This window comes from Parasteatoda tepidariorum, chromosome 9 (assembly GCF_043381705.1).
Source record: "Parasteatoda tepidariorum isolate YZ-2023 chromosome 9, CAS_Ptep_4.0, whole genome shotgun sequence".
Classification (NCBI taxonomy): Eukaryota; Metazoa; Arthropoda; class Arachnida; order Araneae; family Theridiidae; genus Parasteatoda; species Parasteatoda tepidariorum.
The window spans coordinates 5,749,193-5,772,656 of NC_092212.1; the positions used below are offsets into that span (position 1 = coordinate 5,749,193).

Genomic DNA, 23,464 nt, shown 5'->3' on the forward strand with positions numbered 1-23,464 from the left:
TAATAGAAGTTAGATACTGTCTAAATTTATCATGAATGGATTCTGTGTACCTCCATCGGCACATAAATTCGGCGAAGTACGAATCGAAAATGTCGTCTGTGGTACCGGACTGGCGATGACATTTTTTATGAAGTCCCTTTTTATGACTGCCCACATACCTTCGATCTTATTGACCAGAGGCAAAAGTAACCTTACCAGCCGGTATCCAACGTAGAACTAACGGACCTGTGAAATTACATACAAAGTTGAATATTTAAAAACTAGCGCTAAAATCTAAACCAATCAGAATCACGATGGGGTTTCAACATCGCCCAGCTTGGCAATCACAACTTGGCGAGAATCAAGGCGCACCCTCAAACATTGTCTACTCGAGTTAGGCTCGGCCACGCGAGCCTCGGATACGGAGATTAATCTCCGGCTAATGCCCTTTAGTAATGTGCTAAATAATATTGCTTCCTCTCTATATATAGGTTTATAAACTTATATAAAGCAATTTTAATACAAACAATATTATAATGCTGGTATTAAGGACCTCTGACCTTTTACAATCTATCATATTCTCTCTATGTGATGTTGGTGCAGAAAAATTGCCAGTTATTCTCTTCTCCAGGAAAACGGCTTTAATTTTGTTCGTGAAGCAAACAGAAATGTAATTGCGTAGCAATTATCGGGGGTTGGCGAGTGGCAGCGAGCAGGGGGTGGAGCCTATATATATATATATGNCTTGATACACAGGAGGTTCTTTATCAAGCTATATATATATATATATATATATATATTTTAATCAGCGACTCGCCTACTTCACCGAATTCTTTCACCAACGATTATCGTCCATTAACGCGAAGTCATCTCCAACTGCGGCAGCTTAAGGGCATATTAGACAAATCAAATTCGCCGTCACTAAAGGGTCATCTTTGGCGCCAACCTCAAAAATTGCATACTGCGAAGTTTGAAAATTTAGAAAAATTTGCATTTGTGACTCTTTTCTTTCATTTTATACAAAACAAATTTCCTTGTACCATTAGTTTATACAAGACTTACTTTATTATTTCACTGTTTTGAGCAGTGTACATGAAAAGGTTTCTTTACATTGTTATGAAAATGTCATTCCATTAAATTTTCTTTCAAATAGAAATAAAACCAGAAATATCAGAAATATTTAGTTTTTTTCCGAGAAATATTGTTTAAAGAAAACATCTGGTATCAAAATATTATTGAATGGCTAGCTAGGTCAGTAGGCTATTTGTTTATTTTAAAATTTCCATTTTCCTCTGTTTAATTTTGTAGCCTTGTTTAGTGAAAAATATCATCTCATGAGAACTATGATCTTCCTTTCAACCCCTTACATTTGAATTCAAACAGAACATTTTCAATTTATTTGACTTTAACCAACTTTTATCTATTTAGTTTTAATCTAAAAAAGAATTTTAGTCTTCCTCTAATCTTGAAAAAATGTTAATATACATCCTCTAAGCACCTGAAATTTATTAAGTAGTTAATTTATTAAAAGACTGCAGGCAAATCGATAAAGTAAACAGCCTTTTAATCTGCAAGATGACAATAATTCTATATATTGCATTCTTTTTAACACATTTCCTATGACAACTAAAGACTCAAAAGCGTAAAACCTTTTATTTCACTTTATTAAAGGTAAATAATCTGCTGTATTTTTACAAATAGAGAAATAATGCTGAATGCATTTGCACACTGTATGCTTCATATTATGATAATATTTTTCTTTGCTTTCAAATTGACATTTCAATATTTTATTTTCAAACAACTCGATTTTTGAAAAATTTCTTGGGCATGAAAGGATAGTAGAGCAAGTAACACAAGGATTCTAAGAGATCAAATATCGAAACGAGGCTGATGCCCAACCACATTCCCATGTAACCTCCTATGTAACTGAACAATTCGATACTCTGTAAAAATAAAATTTGTAAAAAAAATATACACATGAATATAAGTATTTTACATTTTATTATGCATAGTAGAGTGTCTAGTTTTTGTGTTCCGAACGTAATTACTATTTTACAACATCCACGTTTTAAATAGAATTTGCTTTAATAATTCAACTTTATTTGCTATTTTTGGAAGGAATATCGCAACTAAATCCTATAATTTCCGAAGAAACCCGAAATGTTAAATATGGTTATCACTGTCCTGCAACATCTTGATGCATCCCTCCATTGAGTTATGTTATTGAGCCAATTTTGAGCCATCAATTGTACTTCAATGTGATGAAATCTCACAGCCGGTTTCGGTAATTTTTCATATTTCCTTTTATCATTATTGTTCGTGCTTATTTATCTAAATTAAAATTGTATAATCCAACAAATGAAATAAAATGCATTTAGATGTTATCATTTGCTATCACAATAAATGCAAATCCATAGGGTAAACTACTTAAAAAATGAAATATTTACAAGTTATTGGAATGTATTTTCGTACTCTGCCTCCTAAAAAGCGAACCACCCTCAATAACTTTCGATCTAATGAGTGGACCATCTGATTTCGCTGAATGATCTTCACGTTCTAGGACTCAAACCTTAATGGTTCAAGGGGGTGACCTCAAATATGCTCATTAGTTTGTACAGATGATATTTTAAGTTACAAAATCAGACCCAAAGCGAACTTTCTTTGCATAAAAATGCCTTTTTTTCGGTGGATTCATATTTTTGACCCCCAAAATATAGGGAACAGCCGTGATCTGGGAAATATGAACCACGTCAGGAGGGTGGTCTAAATTTTGGACCACTGAATGCTAATTTTATTTAATAATAATTTTATTTCGCTATATTTCGATAATGCTTTAACAGAATTGTAAAATTTGTTTGTCCAAAGATACATCAATGAAAAAAGCAACTTTAAAAAATTATTAATTATTTTTTATTATTTTATTTCATAATGATTAAAAAATTTCGAATTGTAAGATACACAATTTTTTACATCATTTTTAAGAATATAATTTTACATGGCAAATGCGATATTTAAGCAAAAACATTTCATAAGAAATTGAAAAAAAAATTACATTTCTTGCTAAAAAAATCAAAACATTCGGTATTTAAACCATTTATTTTGTAATTTTTCCATTCATATAGTAACGGTTTACCAAAAACTCTATTTTTTTAAAAAAAAATATAGTTCTTGTAACGAAACATTTAATAAAAAAAAACTGAAAACTAAATTTATTAGAATAAATAGTTTCTACGCATGTTCTGAAGTATCATAATAAAATTAAAAAATTTTCACACACATACAAAATTTTTCACTTTTTATGAAATCATACTTCTTATTATTGTTAATTTTACCAGATTTATTACAAAAACGTTTCTGTAAAAATTACCAAGCTCTTTGGTGTTCTCAAAGAGCCAGTAACGTGGTAAATTAAATTTTAAAATAGTCTTGTGGTTTTGAAAATGCTTTTTATTTTGTTCCCGACAATATTTTGAAGTCGAAACAAAAGGGAAAAAAGTAATTTTTAGAGAAAGAGAACGTTTTTGCATTTTACACTTACGTTATTTCTTAACGTAAAATTGAACAGCAAAAATTATGTAACATATTGAATGTTATCCAAAAAACAAACATAAACAATTTTTTTAAATTAATCGGGTTTCTTTTATTGCGCCCTGCACCCCTTCAACTTTTACTTCAATACTAATTATGACACTCAACTTTTTATGATACATACTCTATGATATGAATTCCAATACTTACTTTATACTTAGGTTCAAATATGTGTTTTGACAACTGGAACTTTCGGAAAGATACGCTAAGAAATACATCACTTTTCCTGACAAAGATATCTTAATTAGACTTATATTAAAAAAGTAAGTTTTATCTATGTTAGTGCTTATTCTTAGAAATAGTTTATAGTAGGATATCTACAATTAATGTCTTAAGAATAAGTAAATTATTAATTTATGTCAGTTTCGCAAATTTTCCTTTTTCTTAAAAAATAAAAGACGTTATTTTGAATTGCATTTACAAAAATGTCAATTTCAATACATTTGAATAAATGAATAAAAATTTATGTTTTTAAAATGAATTTCATAAGTATTTATTAGATTAAGGTGTGTAAGCAATAAATTCGTAAATTAACAATTTTATAATTGATTTAAATTTGTAAAATATTTAATTCTTTAATTTCTAAAACTTATATTCCGTTAAATAACAAGCCAAAATATTTTTTTTTCCTTCTTAATTTTAATTATGAAATTTTTTAATAAGTGAGAAAAATATATCCCTCCTAATGAAGCGTTTTAAAATATCGATAAACTCTAACATTTAATAAGAAAGATCTTAATACTTTGAAACTCTTAGCTATGTATTGTCGTTGCATTAAATGAACAGTAAGATGAGATTTTAAATTAATGTATAAGGTGCGCTGAAATATTTCAAAAGAAGAAGGTTCTAAAGCTGGCCCCGATGCATATTTTCCAGTAAAAAAACTATCCATCTTATGACATGGTTTAAAAAAATTTAAGACATATACGAATAAATATCCACAACATGTTTTTCAAACAGAAAAATTGTTTCTTTAAGAATTATTTTTTTGATATTTTTTTGTCAAAAGCAGAGTTATAACGCATACATATTGTCAAATGTAAAGCAATAACGCATATACATTTTCAAAAGTAGAACAATAAAGCTCTTTATTTTCAATATCAGAGTAATAACGCATATACACTCTATAACAAAAAAATCGACGCAGTAAGAAAGAGTTGTCCGATTGTGACGAAAATTGGTGGATAGGAAGACAATGTACAGAATAGTAAATGATTCCAATTTCAGAACAATTGAATAATTTATTGCAGAGTTACAGTAACAAGTTCAATAAGGTGTTGACCCGCATCTAGCCAGGATAAAATTTGCCACACGGCGTGGCATAGACCGATAAAGCTCCCGGATGGTCTCTTGCGGTATTTCCTGCCAAATTCAATCCAATTGTCGAACGAGGTCATCAACATTCCGTGCCAGATGCAATCGTATTCCCATCATATCCCAGACATGCTCAATAGGAGAGAGATCTGGTGATCTGGCAGGCCAAGGATGAGTTTGACAAGCTTGCAGGCAGACAGTTCACAGCAACACATGCCGTATGTGGTCTAGCATTCTCTTGCTGAAAACCCAGCTCAGGGTGCAGCGGAATGGTAGCAAAACAGGTCTTAGGATGTCGTCGACGTACCGCTGTGCAGTAAGTGTACCTCTATTGACGACCAAAGGGGTCCGGCTGTAAAAGGAAATGGCACCCCAGACCACAATGCCTTGTTGAGGGCCGTTGTGGCGTGCAATAGTGAAGGCAGGATCCCCCCTCTGCCCTGTGCGTCTCCAAACACGTCTTCGATGATCGTCAGGACACAGTTGGAAGCGGGATTCGTCGCTAAAGACTATACGTCCCCAGTCGGCATCATTCCAGCCTGATCGTGCGTCGATTTTGCTCGTCTTAGTGCGTTCTTGGTATGTCGATTTTTTTGTTATAGTGTGTATATTAAGAGTAGCAAGATAATACCCTAATAGGAAAAAAATAACACAGTATCAAATTTTAAGAAACCACTGATTGTGCAGAGAGGTAGGAAGAAAAAACAAAATCCTGCACATGAAAAAAAAAATCCGGTACTTATACTGAACTAGTGATATAATATCACTTCTGCATAAAAAATATAATAAACATAAATTCTGGTAATAAAACTTAAGTGCATGTTATTTAAATTTCACATTTTGTAATTTTTCTGTTCGAATGGTAACGATTTAATGAAAAGTCTGTAGTCCTTATTACGACATATTTAGTAAGTTTACAAAGCTTAAAAACAAACTTTACCGAAGATTTGGTATTTTTACTATGTTCAATGGTCCGATAAAACATTTACGACATTTACGAACATTTACGACAATTTCAACGTTTACTTAATAAAATAATATTTAATGATTTATTTTACCACAATCCATAATCAAAGAATTTAGGAAAATTTTAATGTGAATTTTAATTGCTTTTACAGAAACAGAAGATCAGTGCATAATAAAATATTCTGAATCCTTTTTTTCTCAGTGTAGAAGGAAAAAAGGATGAGTTGAAAGGTGACTTTTGAAAATGCCACCTATTTTCATGAAATAAACGAAATATTCGTAATTTTAATTTTTATTTCAAATTTAAATAAAAATTATAGTCAAAATATACTAAAATTCACCATGTTTTTGGTTACATGAGAGCAACAAAATGGTCGGAAATTTTTAACCAAGTTCTTTGATTATGAAATTGATAAAGTTAATTATAAAGTGTAGGCAGGTGAGTCTTTATGAGCTTACCTGCAATTTATATCATCTTGATCACACTGAAAAAAATATTAAAACACTGATTATTCAAACTGAAAAATTTTTTGGAGTTAATTTTAAAACACAGATAAATTTAAGTTTACTTCTTTAAGACTTTGTTTTACAGAGAGGGTGTTCTATAACGTCCACCCTTGCGATGTATTGTTAGAATAATTTAAAAATAAGATAAAAAAATTATACCAATCGGGGGGATCAACGATTATTACTTCAGCAACGAAAATACAACAGCGACATAGAAATCTGAGAAACCAAAGTACAGAAAAGGGAATGCAATAAACAATACACCAAGCTAGATAATGAAGGAAAATTAGAGAATAACAGTTGTTGCACTAAAAGAAATGGACTTTCAAAATTGAGTGTAAGACACTCACTTTTAGTTTCATCACATACTCAAAATAAATTCGATACACACATATTCAAATTCGATACTCGGACGTATTCATATTTTTTAGCGGGTAGATACAAAAAATTGAAGCACCACATTCTCTTTTTTCTAAACTAAGTGTGGTATGGGACACAAAAAAATGAGTTTGTCATGTATTTATTTCTGAAAATATATTACTGTATAAAAAAGGAGTGTGAAGAAATTTTTATATGGTCTGATGTTTTCTAGTAGATCACAGAATTCAAGTATCATTATCCTCTGTAGGCGGTTTCAGCTGGTAAGTGACCACTACAATCAACCTGCAGAAGAACCAAAGTTGCGTGATCAAAAGCAAAGAGCCAATCTATCTAGGCCTGCCTTCGGATCATCACCACGGATGTTACCCAGACCGTTGCCAAATGCCTATTACGTAGCTCAAGTGCGACACATACTATTACCCCCTCATGCGGATTTAAAACGCTTCAGCTATCCAATTTCTTTATTTGAATTAGGTGTTGCTTAAATTAGAAAATTACAGTGGTGACGACTGCTCAGCTTTCTGTTAAAGTTTAAATTATTTGGTAGTGAGTTTAATAAAACTTGCGGAATAAAGGACAATTGCCTTAAAAGATATCCAACGAATTAATTGCTATAATGTTGCAATTCATTTGATATTTTAAATTTTCGATACATATAGGTGGAAAAATTATTTGAATTGAAAAATTGTAAATTTAAAATAATTAAAATTGCTTTACCACTCGAAAATATTTTTTTCACAAAGTGGAGTAAGCTCGCATCTCTAAAATATATAATCATAATTAAATTAATGTTAAAATGTTTTGAAACATTACTTTTCTTACAAAACTTTTTTTTGAACAATAAATACAAAATATGGTTTGTTGTTAAATGTTTTATTATTATGCATTAATTTAAACCTATAGTTTAGTTTTTGGCACATATGACCCTTACGTATAATAAAAATAACAAACTATCAAAGCATTAATGGTAATTAAATCATGCAATAAAATGTATTAACATTAATTAATATCATGCAATAAAATTAATCAAACTACATATATATTTACCAAACGTGTACTAAATTCTATTTCATCATATTTAACATCGTATGTCTGCTCACTTCATAACCAGGATTTAATATGAAAAACAAAGAAACATTAGCACTACATGGGTAAAATTAATTAAAAAAGAACAGAAGTGTTAAAATTTTTGAAATTAAAAAAACAATTGTATTAAAATTACTGTAATGTGTGGCAATGACAGTTATAGTGAAAAAACAACATAATTTTTGTTTAATGAAACCAATATATGCGATATTTAAATCAGACATTTAGAAATTTTTCTGTTATATATAGAAATGGTTTTCCAGAAATTCTTGTTTTCAAACTATAGTTTTTATTACCATACATTTAGTAAAAATTCAAAACTGAAAAGTAAATTTAAATGAAGAAATTGTTTTTATGACATACTCTATGGCACTATAATAAAAAAAAAATATTTTATCACATTCATCAAAATATAGCATATATTATAAAATCCTATTTTATTGATAGTTTTACCAGAACCATTGCTAAAGCGTTTCGGGAAAAATTACGGAGTATTTGGGTGTTTACATACTTCCAAAAACTTTTAAAGTTTACCATATTCTAGTAGTTTGGGCCTTATGTTTTTACTCAGTGTATTACTGCATGCTTTTGAAAAAAGATATTTGAGAATACATAATTAAAAAAATAACTTTTCATAATCATGAAAAATGTTTTATCTAAATTTATATCTGATTAAGCAGTTATTTTTGAAATCACAAACAGTAACATTTTATGAACTGAAACTATTGTATAATATTATAAACAAATTTTCGTAGGTAAATTCTTATGAAGGAAATCAAAAAGATGATACTTGATAATTATGATATAAAATAATTTTCAAAAAATTCGAAAAGTGTAAAAAGAGACTTTATACATTTAATTTCAGGTAGTTACGTATTATCCAGTTGAGCATTAATACCGCTTCTGAAAATAAATTTTGAAATAGTTCAAACTTCACTGTCGAATTTTTTTGCACACATTAACTTATTTTTTTTATTTTGTCAATTTCTTTTTTATCATTTTTACTCTATTTCTTTTTTTCTTTTTTACTCTGTTAAAATAAAGTTGATAGATACTAAAATAACTTTGACTCGATGCTGGCGAAATTGGTCTATAGAATAATATAATTCCTTTCGTCGAGAAAAACTCGTTTACTATCATACTATGATAAAATCACACATGATTAATACTCGAAGCTTATTCATTTTTTTAAAAAGAGAAATGCTACCAAAAGCTGCATTTATTCTAGAAATGAAACAAAGTGTTTTGAAAACTCCTTAAAATGCTTCTAAGAGTTCGAATAAAATGTGTTACTGATTTATGGAATGTACGAGTTTTAAATTAATATCAAATAAAAAGTGGGAAAAAAGTACAAAATAATTAATATTAAATTTAAAATAGGAAAAAAAAGAATAATTATATTAAATTTGAAATAGGAAAAAAAAGAATAATTAATATTAAATTACAAATAAGAAAAAAGTACAAAATAATTATTATTTAATTCAGAAAAAAAACACGAAATAAAAAGAGGAAAAAAAATAGATATTTTTTTATTTAAAACAGGAAAAAAATACAAAAATATATTAATTTAAAAATATGGAAAAGTTCAATATAACTATTATTATATTGAAAAAAGCTAGAAAATGCAAAATAATTAATACTATACTAAGGACATGAAAAAAAGTACAAAATTAATAGTAAATTAAAAAAAGTAAAATTTTTGTCTAAAACGTGATGAGATATCCTTAAAGAGAACTCCAAGTAAAGAATAATTTTCATTTTTAGTTTTCTTTGAACTTTCCCAATTATTACTCACCGACATGCGGGTTGGCATTTGCTGCCGCAGTCTTTAATCATTTCATTAGTTGTAGTTTTTTCATCTGAAATGTCAAAAAAGATAAGACTAGTAATTGTATCGACACTGTTTATGTTATTTTATGCATCTATTTATCTCAAACTATTGTCAGTGCTCGATATAGCAACTTGTGGTTCTGACAAAATTGAACGTCGTCAATAAGGTCACTATGTCGTGACAACGACGACGACTATCTGAGCTTTGTAAGATGCCTGCCCGCCTCAGCGGGCACCAGACCTCTTAATCTATGTTGTGTCCTAGGGCGACTGGCACTAATGGCATAGAAGGATAAGATAAGTGGAGGAGTTCAAGGCACTTGGCGGCTCGAAATTTCTGCATGGGCAGATCAAATCTATGTCGTGAGGGCACAAAATTATAACAAATAATAAAATATATATCATAAATACTGGTAATATAGTTAATTCCAGGAATAAAATTAATACAAATACCCTTTTACCGTACTTGCTTCGATATCAGAATTTTTAATCATTGAAAATAAAGCTGGAAAATAAATGTTTTTAAGGAGCAATGGAAGTAAATCAATCGGGAGGGATTACTAAATAAACCAGGGGGGATTGTAGTGTATTGGGGAAACACTCTCAGTGAGTCTCTGGAACCTTGCGGACCTCTCGGAAATCACTTTTTGATGGACCTAAGGGAAAGCTTTAACTAAAACACGTGAGTAATGCATCCTGATTTGCGAGCACTCATTCAACTGCTTAATGATTGGACATCAATCAAAACGTGACTCAAATATTATATATAAGAGTAAAAACTGAAACTGGAGAGCTTGCGAATACGATATCCAGGTGACTTGTGAAATAATAAATAAAATTCTATTTTTGTGTAGCTTGTAATTTTCTTGATACAAAGGTCGCATTGGTGACTTGCGGACGTGATGTGATCACGCCTACTTCGATGGATGGTCCACATTGAATAGTTGACTTGCTGATTGTGACTGCGTCATCGTTCTCCTCGCTGTTGCTTCTCAGTCTCATTTATACACAACGGAATCCTGCATACACTCAACTGCTAATAGCAACAGATGAGTGACTACACACACAACGATGAACTTAATACAGCTCTCATAACTAAAGCTCGAAAACCGGTGACCTTAATTAAGCTCTCCCGGTCATTCACAAATACAGCAACTAGTGGTATCCGTTCATCGAATTCTAAATAAAATTCTGGTGGGGGAGGATTGTGGCGCAACTACCACTTCGAAAATTAAACATCAATTCACTAGTATGTAAGACATGCTAACTTGATTCAATCTTAAGGTACCTCTTGATAGATGAAGGTTGGCATTGTCTAATGACTTTTCCGTCAGAAGTCGAATCTTTTATTTTCATTAATGGATCAAATTTAAGAGACGTTTTAATGTTTATTTGTAGCCTAGATTTGTTAAAAAAAGTTAGAGGGGCTATAATTTGTACTTGATATCCTATGCATTAGAAAATTGAAAACAAAATATGCGTAAAAGCTTTATCAGGAAAGTAATTAACTTTTGTGAATGAGGAGAAGCATCATCCTTTAAGAAAGGGAATTTTTTTTTTCATTACCAGACTCCTTAAAAATTACTTTTTAACGTTTAATTAATTTAAATTAAAAAAAATATTTAGAAAAAACACTGAATATATACGGGGGATATTTTCTTGGGGCGGATATATCGTTTTCCGAAAGGCAAACTAATTTGTGTTATGACTAAGATTCAGAGGAACTAAATTACAACATCTAATTAATTTCCAATAAAAACAAAAAAGTGAAAAAATTGGGAACAGCAAAAATTTCTAGTTTTTGAGAGACAGAAGGTGTATTAGAGAAAACATACTATTGTTTTTCATCACTACCGCCCATATAAGTCACAATCTTAAGTGCTTAAAAAATGCTGAAATACACTCTATAACAAAAAAATCGACGCACCAAGAAGGAGTTGTCCGATTGAAACAAAAATTGTTGGACAGGAAGACAATGTACAGAATAGTAAATGATTAAAATTTCAGAACAATTGAATAATTTATTGCGGAACTACAGTAACAAGTTCAATAATGTGTTGACCCGCCTCTAGTCTGGATACAAGATGCCACACGGCGTGGCATAGACCGATAAAGCTCTCGGATGGTCTCTTGCGGTAATTCCTGCCAAATTCAATCCAATTGTCGAAGTAGGTCATCAACATTTCGTGCCAGATGCAATTGCCTTCGCATCATATCCCAGACATGCTCGATGGGAGAGAGATCTGGTGATCTTGCAGGCAAAGGAAGAGTTTGACAGGCTTGCAGACAATACATAGCAACACGTGCCGTATGTGGCCTGGCATTGTCTCGCTGAAAAACCAGCCCAGGGTGCTGCAAAAGTAACGATAGCAAAACAGGTCTTAGGTCGTCGACGTACCGCTGTGCAGTAAGTGTACCTCTAATGACAACCAAAGGGGTCCGGCTGTCAAAGGAAATGGCACCCCAGACCATAATGCCTTGTTGAGGGCCGGTGTGACGTGCAATAGTGAAGGCAGAATCCCCCCCCCTCTGCCCTGTGCGTCTCCAAACACGTCTTCAATGATCGTCAGGACACAGTTGGAAGCGGGATTCGTCGCTAAATACTCTACGTCCCCAGTCGGCATCATCCCTGCCTGATCTGTTCAAAACATTCATGCATACGAAATTTCAAAGCAATCGGATGATTGCATCTTAGTGCGCCGATTTTTTTGTTATACAGTGCATATTATTTTTGAGATATTTCAGTTTAAGATTTCCGGGTAAGAGTGGGTAATGTCATTATCAAGGAATATAAAATACTTATTTGAAAGAGTAAAATCTTGAACATTTATATTGCATCATTCTATTGCTTCAATAAGTAAAAAAAATGTGCTGAATTTTCTGAAGGTGATTTTAACTTACTTTTTCTGTAGAGAAACGAGGATATTATACACTTAAGAAAGAAAAAAATTATTTTTTGTTACTCGGGTCTATGTAAAGTATAAGCTAAGCACTAAAATCCTTTAGAACAAAAAAAGATGCGAATATTTTTGTTTATAAAGTACTAAAAAATATAATTTTGGAAGGAAAAGACCAAAAAAAATTATGGTTTTTTTGTATTTAAGGCGCCTTCTGGGTATTTTCCCAAACTTTCAAAACTTCATATTTTTCCCATTACTTCCCAGTTTTTTAATATTTAATTTGAATGAACAAAGCTGGTTACCATCAGTATTTTTTTGCTTAAACTGAAAATTCTAAAGAGAAATGTAATCAAACGTATAAATAAGACCTGTTTTTACCAAACCGAGTGAATTACGGTTTTCAAACAAGAAAATAATAATTATGAATCTTTTGAACCCTTTCTAAAGAACTTTACTTGTTGGGAACTTATAAAGTACTCAACTGTGAGAAAAACTGTTTACTAACTGCTTTTACAAAATATGGTTAAACAACCAGAATTTTATCTCTCCTTCTAGCCAATTAGTTTCTTGTAGCTGGGTTTTTTTCCGAAGAAAGGGTTAAACTATCAATCTCATGCCCGGTAGAGTAGGTGCTCGAGTCCCGGTGATGACAATACACTATTACATTCATTCCATTCATTCGCATATGAAGGGTTTAAAGTGATTGGCGCATTGTAATTGGCGAATCTGTGACCCTTGCCTATTAGAATATAATACTGTCACTCACACATAGATGGCAGCACGATAAAGCAAGTAAACTCATAAAATCTATTATTTACCACTTCTTACAATAAGTGAAGTAAGCAGATAAACCAATTAATCATATGTAATGGTTCATTTGTCAAAACACGACTCCAGACTACTGCCGGTTATTTTATCGTAATTTTAGAATGAAAATCTAGATGTGTAAGGAAGAAAATAATTTTCCTGCCAAAGAATTGCATTTTATTTCAACCAAGTCCATTCATATGCGAAAGAAAAAAAGTTTAAGAAATCTATGGTTGCATACTTTGTAAACATAAAATATTTAAAAAACTCCAAAATTTAAATTTAAAATCAAAATATCATACATTTTCTAGTGCATGAGATCACAAGATTGATTAATTCCACCGCATTTTTAGCTTACAACTTGGCTGCTAATAATAAAGATTTGAAAAACTTTTATCAAAAAAAATATGAAATACACTGGTGGACAAAATTAAGAGATGGAAGACATTTTCCCAAATATCTCAAAAAATACTGAATATAAATAAATGAAATTTGGTATGGATATATCTTATTCCATGATAATTAAATATGCAAAACATCTTGAAAGTGCCATTCACTAGCAAGACCTATTGCCAATAAATCCAATGTAGTCAGAACTTAAGGATAAAAGATGACAGTAAAAGTGAGGCTTGTACAGTGTGTGTTGCCTCTAGTATAGTGTATGGTCACCCCTGACGGACAAACAGCATGCACAACGAGTATGCATGCTGTCAATAAGGGAGTAAAGGAGGACTTGTGGAAGACCCTCCCATTCTTCCACGAAAGCAATTTTTTACTCCAGAATGGTTCTGAGGGGAGGTTGGCGCATCGCAATAGCTCTCCCAGAGCATCAAAAGCATGTTCAATAGGATTCAAGTCAGGGGATTTGTCTGGCCAATCCATTCGTTGAATATCCTCGCTTTTCGGATACTCATCAAACATGAGAGCCCTATGTGGTCGCGCATTGTCGTCCATAAAAATGAACTCAGGGCCAACAACTCCCCTGAAAAGGCGCACGAAGGGCTCTAGGACCTTCTGCCTGTACCTCTGGGCATTCACGGAACCATTGTCAAACACATGGAGTGCATGTGCGAATGAATGTGCGAAAATGCTTTCCATCTCTTAATTTTATCCACCAGTGTATGCTTTAATTTACTTTATAAGTCTTGAAGTTTTAGATTTTTTTTTACTTTATAAGTATTGTTATTATTATTATCATTATTAATTTTAATTTTGACTTTTTAAAAGATCATAACTTCTTATATTACAAACACCACAACTTCTTTCCAGAAAAAAATATTTAAAAACAATATTTTTTATGAATGAATGTACTTTTTAATTGTCTCTAAGCACATTTAAAAAATGTGAGAATTCTTTTTACTCAAAATCAGATTATTTGTTATAAAAAATGAGTTGTTTAAATTAACCATTTCAGTGATTATTAATGATATATTTAAAATATATTCAAATCATCTCACTTTCTTAAAAATAAATGTTGACATACTCATATCACAAAGTTCTTCATGATGAGGAGCATACCACACATACTCATCAATACATTCTCCCTCCAATTTCAATTTTTCCAATTTGCAATACTCGATACATGCCTGAAGAAAAAAAAGATATATATACAACGAAGAGCCATTACATATGACCACCCTCCTTCTATAACAATGGGCTCGCCCAGGTTTTCATGGTTTCTCGCGCAGGAACAACGTTTTCATGGGGCATGGAACAATCCCTAAAGTCTGTAAGCTGCTTGAAAATAGTTGCAGACCAGGATCACCCATTCATGGCAACAGTTTTTCCTGCGGGGGATGGTGTTTACCAACAAGATAATGCACCATGTCATAAGGTTCGAATCGTCATGGATTGGTTCGAGGAACAATCCAGTGACTTTCAAGTCATGTCGAGGCCCTCAAATTCACCTGACCTTAATCCAATAGAGCATGTGTTGTCCTACTTAGAAAATCAAATTCGTGCTGCCACGCTACCCCCTCGCAATGTGAGAAAATTGCAGGACCAGTTGGTGAGCGCTTGGTACCAGATACCTCAGACTACCTATCAGCACCTTGTGGAATCAATGCCACGGCGGNAATTCTTTTTACTCAAAATCAGATTATTTGTTATAAAAAATGAGTTGTTTAAATTAACCATTTCAGTGATTATTAATGATATATTTAAAATATATTCAAATCATCTCACTTTCTTAAAAATAAATGTTGACATACTCATATCACAAAGTTTTTCATGATGAGGAGCATACCACACATACTCATCAATACATTCACCCGCCAATTTCAATTTTTCCAATTTGCAATACTCGATACATGCCTAAAGAAAAATATATATATAGTTGTGGGATACATGCGAGTGAAAATATCAACTCAATTGTATAGTAATCACAAACAAATTTAATGTGTAAATATGAATAAAATCGAAAGGCCTTAACAATTTAAATTAATAGAGCCACACGGTAAAGCTGCATCATTTAAGCTTTAAATTTTGCTAACTGGTTTCAGAAAAATATTTAATATAAGAAATGTTTTTTTAAATATTCCATTTTTTTCCTATCTTAAACATAAATATGCAATGCGAGAAAAACTAGCCACGATCATCGGATCATCTGACGATCTTCATTCTCTAGCATTAATAGTTCGAAAGAGCAACCCCAAATATGCTAATTAATAAGAGCACATGGTATTTTAAAATACGAAATCAGACTCAAAAACGTACTTTTTCTTAATAAACATACATTTTTTTCGACGGATTCGAATTTTTGACCCCAAAATGTACGGGTAACTGCTATTTGGGAAATATGGCCCAAAGAGTTTGGTCGGGAGACCGTATTTCGCCATACCTCAAGATTTTTCTAAGCGAATTTAAAAAATAGCAGCTAGAATTATAAATTTTGTTTATCCAAAGATACATCCATGCAAAATAATAACTTTAAAAAGATTAATAATTATTTTTTATTATTTTATTCAATAATGATCTAAAAGTATTTGAATTATAAGTCACAAAATTTTTTACATCATTTTTAAGAATATAATTTCACAAGGAAAAATACAAAATTTGAGCATTATAAGTTTAATAGTTCATGAGAAATTCGGCTTTTTCGCTAGCTTTGCTTTAGAAAGGAGCCAATTTTTTGGATTTTGAATATAAACTTCATAAAGATAACATTTTAATTGGATTATACGATAAAAGAAGAGATTTTAAGTTTTAATGATATTAGTTCGATAAACTTTAATTCCAACTAATACTTTAAATTTTTAAAACATATTTTGTTTAATCATTAGGTTTAAATTTATTTGACGGAGATTTTCTTTTAGCTATTACGAATTTCTGAATTACTTTGGATAATAATAATTTTTCTCTTAATTATTGTAATTATAATTTCTTAATTAAAAATTTCTTAATAAAGTTCAATTAATTTGGTCGATATTGAAACCCGCATAAGTAGACCCATGTGGTGAAAAATGGAATTTTTTGTACCTTAAAAATATAGATGACAACACTTTATTTTCAGGAATTTTGCGAATTCGAAAGAGAAAATTGGAGAATTACTTTGGAGGAATTCGAAAGAGAAAACTGTAAAAATAACATTACTGTTATTATTTAATTTCGATTTTATGTTTTAAGAATCTGACACTTCACATTATTTTTAATTTTTCCAACTGTGTCTTCCTTTTAGTATTTCTCATATGAAGACGTGTCAGCCTTAGTTTTCTTCTCAGTGTAATTTTGAATATAGTTATTGTGCTTCACTGGATTTTCAATCCTTGATATTTTGAGGGATTGCATAATATATTTATTATCTATTGGCAAAATGGATGCTGCTTTGGGTTTGATGGCGTGAGCGCATTATTTGGATGCCATCACACTTTTCAACTGTGAGCAAGAGTAACAGTAGTGATGCGCATGGGCCGTCATTGCATGCTTTGCAACGACGACAGCTACTGTTTGATAATTTTTTTTTCACTTTTAATTTTGTTATGCATTAAGTTGGTGAGTTTATTTTTGTGATGTGGGACCGGAGAGGTTCCATAAATATTTCTTGAGGTGTGAATAAAATAAAATTTCATTATTTCAACGATATTTTTGTTTTAATTGTTTTAATTAAGAATCAGAAATTCTTACCTACAGTTAAAACTGGATCTTTTACAATACTAATTCAGGTGAATATCACAAATAAAGAGGGTTAAAATAAATAAATAAAAAAAAAATTAACTAATTATTTTTATTTTCGTTTTACTTGTATTAAATTGTCAAATATTTATTTCAATTGTTTAATTAAGATAATTTTAGTTTCAGCTGCTTTCTTTATCGCTTTTCTATTCTGAATTATTGTTTTTAAATTGAAGTTTGATCTTAATTTTTGTTGAATTCTATTTTCATACTTTGATTGGATTTAAACCATGTCATATCAAGTTTTTAAGTTAAAGTGGTAGGTAAAAGCAAGACTTATCCACTTGGTGTAGGCAGATACGCACTGCCACTTTTTTCAGAGAGTACTTTTATATTTATAAATGACAATATGTGCCTTGGCTTGAATTGGTTTAATACATGATATAATATATGAAAAAAGCTTACGATACAATATTAAATATAAAACTTTTATTGAAATTTGATTTCAAAGCAATTATTTTCCCGATTGCGTGTATACATTGCAGACAGTAAATTACGATCTTTAAAATGGTCTTACAGACTCTTTGCAGTTAAAAGCTGTTTAAAATAATAATAAAAGAAATCAATAATTATTAAAATTTAATGCACGCATAGAATAATTATTGAATAAATGAATTTCATAACTGTGTGCAATTTGCTAAGAAAATTAGTGATATAAGGTGAAATGTTCAATTTTCCTCAAGAGTTCTGAACTTGTAATTGCCTCAATGAATCATTAACCCATTAACCAATGAATCATTAGCCATACGTTGAGCGCAAACTTTGGAGAAATTGGTAAAGTCATTACGTTTTATACGTAAATAATTTCATGTCATAATGTAATAAAGAGACGCAGCACAACTTATTGTTTTAATGCTTTAATGTAGAATAATAATCAAAATAGAAAAAAAAATCGAAGTGATAATAGGGTAGAGTACCGAAAGTAAATATTACTCGTGAATTTGCCTTTAAATTAAGAAGTGATAAAGAGACATACATCAAATTTTTTTACCACCTAAGAAATCGTTAAGTAAAAAGTAAAAGTTTGTGAATTTCATTCGAGATTAAGTATTTGCATGTTAAATAAGTTTACTTAAGACACTAAAAATACAGCTAATAAAATAAATATATATAGTTACTAGATATATTATGCATGTTACGGTTAAAATAATAAACTGCCGATCATTAATAATTCATTGTCTTTATTAATAAACAACCATGACAAAAATTATGCACAATAATAACATTAATAGCTTATTATGAATAATTGCTAATGAAATTTGGGTAGTGTGTGAGTAATTAAGAATAGTGTATTGATATTTCATCTCTAACATAATTTTTGTCCGCTGAAAAGTGCCTTCGAATATTGTATAGTTCGTTCACCAGGAGTTGGCACTTGGCTCCACCTCCTCGGACGCAGAGTTCATTTCAGCGAGGGGGAGTAAGAGGAAAAACATTCCCCCTCTTGAAATTGAGATAACCTTTAATGTGCGTAAAGTCTCCACATGGTTTTTTATAGGTAGTCCGATTAGACCACTATGAAGACAAACCAGTTTACGAAAGAGCCCTTTAATAGAAAATCTAGTAAAAATAAAAAAGTGGTAAAAAATATATGCCTAAAAATTTTTTTAATTTTTGAATATGATTAGTTGGTCCTATTTATTTGTCTACCACTACAGANATAAATAAAAAAAATTAAACAGCAACCATTTTGCCAATGGGTAACCTGTGATCATCTTTCGGCGATCACAATTTTTTATTTATTTTTGTTTTACGTGTATTAAATTGTCAAATATTTATTTCAATTGTTTAATTAAGATAATTTTAGTTTCAGCTGCTTTCTTATTGCTTTTCCATTTCGAATTATTGCTGTTAAATTGAAATTTGTTCTTAATTTTTGTTGAATTCTATTTTCATACTTTGATTGGAGTTTTTAAATTGGAGTTTTCGTTTCAAGTTTTTAAAGTTAAAGTGGTAGATGACAGCAAGACTTATCCTCTTGGTGTAGGCAAATACGTACTACCACTTTTTACAGAGAGTACTTTTATATTTGTAAATGACAATCTGTGCCTCGGCTTGACTTGGTTTAATACATGATATACTATATAAAAAAAGCTTACGATACATTATTAAATATAAAACTTTTATTGAAATTTGATTTCAAAGGAATTATTTTCCCGATTGCGTGTATACATTGCATACAATAAAGTACGATCTTTAAAATGGTCTTACAGACTCTTTACAGTTAAAAGTTTTTAAAATAATAATAAAAGAAATCAATTATTAAAATTTAATGCACGCATAGAATAATTATTGAATAAATGAATTTTATAACTGCGTGCAATTCGCTAAGAAAATAAGTGATGTAAGGCAAAATGCTCAATTTTCATTAAGGGATCTGAACTTGTAATTGCCTCAATGAATCATTAACCCATTAACCAATGAATCAACAGCCATACGTTGAACGCAAACTTTGGAGACATTTTTATAGTCATTACGTTTTATACGTAAATAATTTCATGTCATAATGTAATAAAGGGACACAGCATTGCTTATTGTTTTAGTGCTTTAATGTAGAATAACAATCAAAATAGATAAAAAAATCGAAATGATAACAGGATAGAGACCCGAAAGTAAATATTACACGTGAATGTGCCTTTAAAATAAAAAGTGGTAAAGAGACATTCCAGAACTTTTTTTGCCACCTAAGAAATCGTTAAGTTAAAAGTAAAAGTTTGTGAATTTCATTTGAGATTAAGTACTTGCATGTTAAATAAGTTTATTTAAGACACTAAAAATACAGCTAATATAATAAATATATACAGTTACTAGATATATTATGCATGTTGCGGTTAAAATAATAAACTGTCGATCATTAATAGTTACCAATGACTTTATTAATAACAACCATGCCATAAATTACGCACAATAATAACATTAATTGGTTATTATGAATAATTGCTGATGAAATTTGGGTAGTGTGTGAGTAATTAAGAATATTGTATTGATATTTCATCTCTAACGTAATTTTTATCCGCTAAAAAGTGCTTTCTAATATTGTATTTATATAGCCAAAACAAAATATATCAATACAATAGAGTTATACTCACTCAAATACATTACATGCAATAGTGTTACACTCATTGTTTTCATTCATATAGCCAAAGCAAAATACAACAATAATCAATATTATAGAGTTACACTATTTTCTAGTGATAGACTAAAGATTAAAATGTTGAGAAAACATGGAAAATATTAAAGAACAATGAAAAAAGGAATAAGAAATATAATAATAATAAAAAGAATAAAAAATTGGAAAAAAAGAAGAAAAAGGGAAAAAAAATATTAATAATAATTATTAATAAAAAATTCGGAAATTAAAAGATATAATATTTTTAGAAGCTCACACGATTATATCCACAAAAAAGAGTATTTTCTAATATTGTATCCAATATAGCCAAAGATTTTATTTTCCAGAATTTTCATTAATATTTTATTTTTATTTTTTCCCCCTTTTTCATTGTTCTGTAATATTTTCCACGTTTTCTTTACGTTTTGAACTTATTTTATGAGTTCTATTTACTATATATATATATATACATATATGTAACATAAAAGGCTTCAATTAATCTTTTTATATTAGTTCTTTTCTAAATATACTTTTCTTTTCATTTATTTATCTAATCGGATACACTTTCTTACACTTTAAAATTCGCATCATGTCCTTAAATCTATTTTTGGCCCAAGTATGCATTTAATTAAAAGCAGGTAATTGTTCGACCTACTTGATAAACCAATTACAATTTCTACGATTTCCCTCTTTCCTTACATTGAAACATTTTACGGATTTACTTTGCAAAATTTTTCCTAGCACATACTTGGCACATTTCCTAGCACATATCAAGAAGCACAACATTTCGTGTACACTTTCATGACTATTCTGTCCAATAATTAATAAATAAATTTTGTAACCTCCTGTGACCTGTCTTAATCCTTCCACTCGGCAACGACGTTATATATATATATATNTGATTTTTGATTTGTAAAAGGTAGGCATGGAATTTATTTGAATAACATAGATATAATCGAAGTGCTCTTATTTAATTTAAGTAAACTTCTTAGGTAAACTCTCTAATTAAACAAACCTATACTTAATTATAAATAGGAAAACAGTTATAGTTTTAAAAAAACTTAAACTTATAATAAAAAAATGCACAAGCATTGTTTAAATTTTAGGTGGCTGTATGGCGCAGTTGGTTTGTCGTCGGCCTTCTGAGCCCAAGTCTGCGGGTTCGATCCCCGGCCCAGACACCCGATTTTCGGGATGCAGAAAATCCTCAGCGGCCATGTCGTATGATTATACGGCGTGTAAAAGATACCTGGAGTGCCTCATTGGCTCTTGGCATTTCCGGCAAAATTAAATTCCTAGTGCACTGTAGCATCCAAATAGAGTCTCGGTGCTGCCATCTAGTGTGGCAGAAACTAGACGTCCAAATTAACATGACCAACGGTTCCTCACCCATTGTGGTGGTCCTGAAGGAGTGGATACCACTTCTGGAGAACGCACTACTCATCGGCAAGACCGATTGTGCAGCTCATTGGAAATAAAAATAAAAAAAATAAAATATATATATGTTTGAGTTCTGCTACATAAAAATCCAATCAATTGAAAAGTTTAGAAATATGTTTATACATTTGGTTGTAAAAAGGTAAGCATTTCTTCAATTTAGGTTTAAAAAAGTATTTGCAAAATTTTAAAGCACATTTCGTAAAACTAAATTTTCCCGTATTACTTGCAATGTTTTACTTTATTTGAATAGTTTTCTTACCTTTAACTGTTTCACAAAATTTATAAATTATCATTAAGAAGACTTTCAAGATTTCCTTTCTGACATTTGGTAAATATATAAAAATTGCATAAATATGTTTGTATGAAATGTTATGTTGATCAGTAAATCAGTTTAAATAAAATTAATATTCTGAGTTTTGATTAAAAGGAATTAAAATGTGTTAAAGTTTCTAAATTACATGCCATAAGACAGATGTAGCTTGGCAACTTTACATAATTATTATATTTTCTGCAGTGAAAAATTAATGAAATATAAGGTAAAATAATCTTTTAGCATACCCTTTCGTTTAACGGTCCCGAGCCATTGTTTTCATGCCAAAGTCTTAAATAATCGGTGCAATTTGTAGCGTATGGATAAGAAAGTCTGATGTCTTCTTTCTGAAACGGTATGATAAAATTTTCCAAAGATTATTTTCTCATAATTAATAATAATTGATCTCAAAGCTTATTAAAAATATATCATTTCGGGCATTATTATCATTTGAAATAAATGAACATCAATTTCATAACTTTATTTTAAATGATGGCTTTTTCCTAATTCTATATCTTTAATTATAAAGTTAAATTTATATTATAACCATGAGCAAAGCTTGTTCTGCAAATCTGAAAGGAGAGAGAATGCCGTGAACAAGGTGATGGAGAAATCAAATGCGGTTATTAACTTTAGTATGAATGAGCCTTAAAAATATTACTACCCTTAATTTACACTTCAATTTCATATTTCGTAATCTGGCAGCTTAGTTAGGAAAACATATTTAAATCAATTTTGCAAGCTATTCATCGATACATGACATTCTTTCTCCCTTCTTGCTTTATATTTCCTTTTATTTGTCTTTTATTTCAAAGTTTTCTTCACTCATTGAATTTTGAATTTGAAAAAGGAAAAAGAAAAATAGACTTATGATTACGAATCGATCTTTCTTTGTTAATTTTCACACTATCATTTTGCCATGTTTTGCTTTGGCTATATTAATGCAATATAAGAAAGTAGTATTATTGCGTATACAATCGTGTAATTGTGTGAGTTGATGACAAGATTTTATCCTTTAGTTGAATTTAAATATTTTATTACTTTATTTCCCCTTGATTTGTTTCGTTTAAATATATA

At 30.3% G+C, this 23,464-nt stretch overlaps 1 protein-coding gene and 1 long non-coding RNA gene across 2 annotated transcripts in view; both read right to left on the reverse strand.

Annotated features, from left to right (window-relative positions):
- Positions 1–1,617: 1,617 nt before the first annotated feature.
- On the reverse strand, positions 1,618–3,816 carry LOC139426476 (uncharacterized). The gene is made up of 2 exons (XR_011637755.1): positions 3,718–3,816; positions 1,618–1,922 (listed from the first exon to the last, which is right to left on the reverse strand). It is a non-coding gene; the product is annotated as an uncharacterized lncRNA (long non-coding RNA).
- Positions 3,817–6,969: 3,153 nt separating this feature from the next.
- LOC139426441 (uncharacterized) overlaps positions 6,970–23,464 on the reverse strand; it is a 19,595-nt gene continuing 3,100 nt past the window's right edge. Inside the window, exons 2-6 of the mRNA XM_071185329.1 lie at positions 22,636–22,734; positions 14,842–14,944; positions 9,617–9,680; positions 7,783–7,834; positions 6,970–7,017 (exon numbers count right to left, since the gene is read on the reverse strand). Of these exons, the coding sequence (XP_071041430.1) occupies positions 6,970–7,017; positions 7,783–7,834; positions 9,617–9,680; positions 14,842–14,944; positions 22,636–22,734 (366 nt within the window). The remainder of the gene's footprint in view (positions 7,018–7,782; positions 7,835–9,616; positions 9,681–14,841; positions 14,945–22,635; positions 22,735–23,464) is intronic.